Consider the following 5,999-nt stretch of genomic DNA (forward strand, 5'->3'; position numbering starts at 1 on the left):
TTTTGCCTATATTTTATCAAAAAAATTAAGATGCACTTAAATATGATGAATAAACATTTGCTGAAAATTTCAGTTAAGTGCGCCCATTAATTTTCGAGAAAAACGCTTTGTCCACGATTTTACCGGACAACCCTCGTATACATTATATATTAATGAAACAATTTTGATTAAACAATGTCTTAATACGTTGTGCAAGTGAATGAAATAAAACAAAGTACAAATGATGTACTTTTATCCTATGACACTTCATAATCTAGTTAATTAAGTTGAATTTTTTTCGCTATAGGGTTTTTAATGCAAACGATTTCAACTAAATGAAAAATACAACTGTTCTGAAGTTTGAATTGGACTGTCTCAAGTTTACATTTTTCCGATCTTAAGCGTTTCTTTCAAACACAGGTATGTTTCAGAATAACGTCAAAAATAAATATTGCCTTCTGTGGTCTGAACATTTAATTTTGAAGGAAATATTTAGTTCATATGCGAATCTGCATCTGTGTGTATATATTTTTTAGCATTTACAACGATCGGATAGTCCATTGCATGTCTCACATTTCTTGTGTCCTTTTCGCGCGGTATTGTTTTTTTCTCTACAGTTGTAAGTGTTGTGGAATCTGTTTTCGATAATCTTGAAAAACTGCTCTCTTTCCACAAACGTTTTGTTGCTTTTGAGCAACAAAAGCTAAGAAAAATAAAACAACCTTGAAGACAAATTAAAGCAGTCGCCATATAAGAAAGAACAAACCATGTGACAAAGGCGTCGAGAATCTGCACTAACCAAACCAGACCTGTGATGGAAAACAGCTTTGCGAATGTTTTCACCTCTGAAATTTTATCTTTTCTCATTTTACTTGATGAAGAAATTCCTCGAACGGTATTAAAGAAAAAGAAACAATTGATAAAGCAAGTGAGAGCAAGGGGTGCAACAAATGATACCATATTTGATATAACATTCTCTACAAAACATATTTCTACTCCATACCCAAGCGTCCCGTTTACTGCAAACATCACTACAACGTTTGTACAAACGACGACTAAAGGTGATAAGTAAGAAAATGCGATATAGCGATAAAAAGTGCTGATGGTGAAGCTAACCCCTGATCGCACCAGATTCTGACTACTGAACACTCTGTACATGTGGAAACAACAGATAAACAGACAGGAGCAAGTGCACAACCAGAAGTAATGGAGGAGAACTCCAACAATTTCACATGCAATACGGTCGTCTTGATTATTAGAAAAGAGAAACAGGAGTTGAGCACAAAACAAGGAGAGTACAAGACTCATTAGATTTAATCCAGGTATCGTCAGTAATGTTTTGAATAAACAGTACGTTATAAATGTAATCAGTAAACATACTAAACTTATGCCTGTGCACGTTAAAGTAAATATCTGAAGAGGTAAATCCGATTCTGGTGAAGACAATGTTTCCTTTTGAATATCTTCCTGGCAAATATGAATTTTTCCTTTCAAAGAAAAAACAAATTGTCCTATCTGGAAACGCTGTTGAGTCTTCTTTAAGATAATTTCAAGAGTTTTATAATCAATTGTAAACTCATCCTTATCATAAATGTTTTGTTTACAAAAAAGTAAAGAGCTCACGTGGTTGTTTTCTACCGGTGACTGGAGTATGGACCTGTTTAGAGAGTCCAGGTAACCAGAGTAGGCGGAAGGAAAAGGATAACGCCATTTGTCTACTATGTATGGTGGTGCGTGTTGTAAGCCCTCTACCTTTACTGAAAGGTTTGAAAAAGATGTCAAATTGTTTCCTATCTCCCCAACCTCTACCCAAGTAGTATAAAGAAGTGAAGAAGGAAAATTGAATAAAGCGACTTCAATTACAGAACGGTCAAAATAACCATATGCTTGTAAGTTTATGTAAATATGGGTTTTGAAATTGAAGGTATTATGCCATTGCTTCAATTCTGCAAGTGTAATTAGTGGAAGAACAAAGTATTTCTTGATCCCATGGAAAAGAATTTGGTTTAAGTGTCTTTGTATTTCAGAAAAGACATTTTCTATTGTTTGATTCAGATTGAAGTTGTTTATGGTTTCCGTTGATTTAATGTTAACATCCACCTCAAAATTAAGTGTGTATACTATTCTCGTTGCGGTTTTGAAGAAAACGATGCATTTTTCGTCTACAATGTTCCTGCCAGGATAACAACTAAACTGATCACTATGCATCACCTAGGAAAAATAAAATAACATCATTAGTAAACTGGTACGTATAAAGTAATAACGGTCATATGTAAAATTAGACTTAAAAAAAGCCCTGTCTAATTTTTTTCGCTTTCATAAAACACACACAAGGTAACCTAGAGGAGATTTGTGAGTATCGTTGATTACCGATTTCAAATTTTGGATTTCCGGGAATTGATATTCGAATAATTCAGATATACTCTTTGATTTCTTTTGGCTTCTTTTTTTATTATTATACCTGCAGGTTCTGGAACACAATAAGTTTTTGTATTCCTGTTCCCTCAAAAAAGGTATGTGTAATTACACAGCTTTCCATACTACAAGTGACTTTGATCAGATCACGTTTTATGTACATTTATTTCCAGGTGGCTGTTAATGTTGATCTTACATGGAGAGGACCATTGAGGATGCATTTTATCAATAACGATGGGTTCTGCATGTGATTTATACTTTTTGGATATGTTATCAAGATGATTTCTTTGGATCATATATAATCTCAAGTGAATATAATTTCTACTTTGAAAAATGGTATTAAGGATTTTGCAACTCGAGACGCAATATTTTTATTATGCTTTAGATGTTGGATGTAACCCCTATTTTCTGGATGAGTTAAGTTTCATTTAAAATTTTGGGTATTTCCACATACATTTTTCCTTGGAACATTTTTTTTCCAAAAATGTATGATGCCATCTCATTCATCTGATGCTGTGCATGACGTTCTAGTATAATTCCCACAGGCGTCGGAACTAGGGGAGGGGGGGGGGTAGGGGAGGCTTAGGCCCTCCTTTTTTTGCAAAGATAGACATAATATACTAGGCAATGAAGATTGGGGATTATTTAGGCAGTGTTGCATTGAATTCTGTATGTGACCTATATTTTCTAGATGATAATATGTAAAGTTTTTGAAGCAGGCGTGAGCCGTTCTGAATTAGGTCCTTTCCGAAGTCAGATTAGTGACCAATTTTGCATAGATATAGACTACATATATATACATACTATGCGTGACCTAAACTGTACAGAAGGAAAAAATAAGAATAAAGCTCTATTCCGAACCGAATATTATTACATACGGAATATTACACTTACCATGGAGGATTTTCGGTTAAGTTCACTCTAGAATCAATTCAAAGATATCGGGGTTTTCTCTTCTCTCTACTTTTTCTCAAGATTTGTTTAATTCATTTATCTTTATTTTTTCCTTAGTTTTTTTTAATCATGCTCAGTACATAAAAAATTAACTCCTTGAGAATTACTTTTATGGAATTTCTTAACTATGAAAGTTTGTAAAACAACACATTGTAGTTAAACTTTGACAATGCCTGCTTAATTCACACCTTATGACTTACCCCTTCATTTAAAGAAGTTTGAAATCCGTGAAATTTGAACAAATTCCGAAGAAGCGGAGGTCGGACAACATTTGACCCTGGATCCAATGTACACAAGTAATGGCGTCTCTGTTGAATCAAGCAATCTGGGGCACAGGGTTTATAGCATGATTCACAGAATCTGTTCTTATACCTGGGTTCATATGGATGGTTAAATGTAAAACCAGCATCTGGAAACAGTGAGCATGCTTCCTGATAATATGGACTATAATTAATGCTATTGTTTTCACATGTGTCATAAATAAGATCCATATCGACTGGAGCTCTTGGATTGCAATGTTGGCAAAAGTCTGTGTTCATATATTCACTGTAATGAGAATTTTCACATGCCCATTGTACATCGGTGTCAAATGTATAAAGTTTGTTTGTGACGTTACAGCGAGTATATCCGTCTTTGAATATTCTAGGACATTGAAATGAATCGCCTGTATTGAACACTAGCGAGCAGTTTTGTGAAAGCGCATTTGATATCAGGTCGATGAAACTTGCAGCATAATAAATGTTCAGCTCTCTCTGACACAGGATGTTAACCTCCCAAGCTTTGTACTGAGATGAAAAGTTCAGACTTTTCTCTGTGACTTCAAATTTGTTGTTGCAGAGGTAACAGTAAATATTTCTATATGATAATTTTCCAGAAGAAACTGGAAACATATCAAATCGACCAACACTATTTTCACAGAGGCGTCGTATGGCTGCATAATACTCCGAACCATCAAACATGTTGTCGTTCCTGTGACAACCACTGATAACTGTGATCTTTTTAGGATTTCTTTTTGTGTTGATGCTGTCAGGGATACATTTGATGGGCCACATCAGCGCAGTATCCAAACAGCATTTACAAGGCTCTTCCAGCATACACGAAGGATGACACTGACAGTCATCCTTAGTTTGATTTCTTGCAAGAAGTGGTAAACGTCTTTTGTCACATATGGCCTCGGGAAAGAGAGACAACCGTTTCATCAGTAAATTTGAGATGTTAATATGTTTATCGAGGATCGTCATTATTCCTGGAATATACGATTCGGTAGTATAATTTGTTTCTGTGTGTTTTAATATATCTTCATGTATGGAGTCTTCCCGTAAAACTATCTTCTCGAACTTGTACTCGAACGTTTTGGAGACGAATTCAAAAGCTTGTACTTTAATATCATTGAAGATGTAGCATTTATCACCTTCAGTGCTGTTAAGGTTTCTTTTGTTGCAGAAGAGACAGAAAACATTTCGGTAAGGATGGGTCATTTCAATCACAGGATTTTCTCTGCAGGCCAACTCCAAGTCCTCTTCATAATCCAGTCATTCCCCCGTCACATTACATGAAGATATTTTTGAAGATTTATTTCCATCTGAATGAATTGGATTACACATGGCACAAAAAATATTAGAATACGTTCTGTATTGAAGGTCATACGTAGATTCACAAGCCTTCTGAATGTTGTGGTTTCTATTCCTCCAAGTTTTAGAGACGTTACATCGACTCCTATAATCTTTGGAAGAAAGTACCTCCTCTTGAATCGATAGTGTGAAATCAGGTACATACAATAACACACAAGATGCATTCTTTGCATAAGCAAAGATTTCTTCATATGAAGACAGATAAAAAATCCTCCCTTTGTCGGCGCATTTATTGTCAGTAGTTAAACTCCATTCATGCAAGTCTTCGTTTTTTTCGAAATGGCAGTAGGCACATGGGCGATTTACGTACGATACATTACTCTTGGTAGAGGTAACGGGTGGTCTAGTTAAGATTTCTCTGGGTGAAGCCTCCTTTTCACATTCATACCTCTCTACTAAATTGCTGTTTTGGGGACAGGAATTAACCACAGCATATGACGAAGGTATTACATTCTGTTCTGTTAAGGATGCTGGATAATTGATAGTCATTGATTTGTAGACAGAATAAGGTTTGTTAAAATACTTATCAGGACAACAGGTTCGTTCTTGAAAACAGCTGTCCATGCAGGAACACCTTGGACATAGATTTGATTTTTTGTGGTCACCTCTCAGGCGATAAGTGCTGTGCCAATCATAACATGTGTATCCAGGACCACAGACATTGATGTAGTTATTCATCAGGTCGGTCATATTAATCTGGGCGTTTACAAAGCTCCTAATTACATTCATGGCATAGAAGATTGCTGCAACAAGGGAAACACTCTGTCGCTGAAGAACCATTTTGTTCTGCAAGGAAGGAATTGCAATTTTGTAAATATATATATATATATATATATATATATATATATATATATATATATATATATATATATATATATATATATATATATATATATATATATATATATATATATATATATATAGATAGATAGATAGATAGATAGATAGATAGATAGATAGATAGATAGATATATATATATATATATATATATATATATATATATATATATATATATATAT

At 34.5% G+C, this 5,999-nt stretch overlaps 1 protein-coding gene across 1 annotated transcript; it reads right to left on the reverse strand.

The window, feature by feature from the left end:
* Nucleotides 1–357: 357 nt before the first annotated feature.
* Nucleotides 358–5,759, reverse strand: LOC133181511 (uncharacterized). The gene is made up of 3 exons (XM_061315999.1): nucleotides 4,996–5,759; nucleotides 4,073–4,845; nucleotides 358–1,784 (listed from the first exon to the last, which is right to left on the reverse strand). The coding sequence occupies exons 1-3, from the start codon at nucleotides 5,757–5,759 to the stop codon at nucleotides 472–474; spliced, it is 2,850 nt and encodes a 949-aa protein (XP_061171983.1). The 3' UTR covers nucleotides 358–471.
* Between the last annotated feature and the right edge of the window lie 240 nt (nucleotides 5,760–5,999).

This window comes from Saccostrea echinata, unplaced genomic scaffold, assembly GCF_033153115.1.
Source record: "Saccostrea echinata isolate AGI-Se365-2 ecotype Australia unplaced genomic scaffold, CSIRO_AGI_Sech_v1 ptg000009l, whole genome shotgun sequence".
Classification (NCBI taxonomy): domain Eukaryota; kingdom Metazoa; phylum Mollusca; class Bivalvia; order Ostreida; family Ostreidae; genus Saccostrea; species Saccostrea echinata.

Excerpts from the sequence above, each read along its gene's own strand:
- LOC133181511 (XM_061315999.1), bottom strand. The coding sequence starts at position 5,759 with ATGGTTCTTCAGCGACAGAGTGTTTCCCTTGTTGCAGCAATCTTCTAT. Across the intron at positions 4,846-4,995 it reads CAGAAGGCTTGTGAATCTAC|AGAAAATCCTGTGATTGAAA; the intron begins GTATGACCTTCA and ends GTTGGCCTGCAG. Across the intron at positions 1,785-4,072 it reads GAACATTTATTATGCTGCAA|AGGTTGGGGAGATAGGAAAC; the intron begins GTTTCATCGACC and ends CTACTTGGGTAG.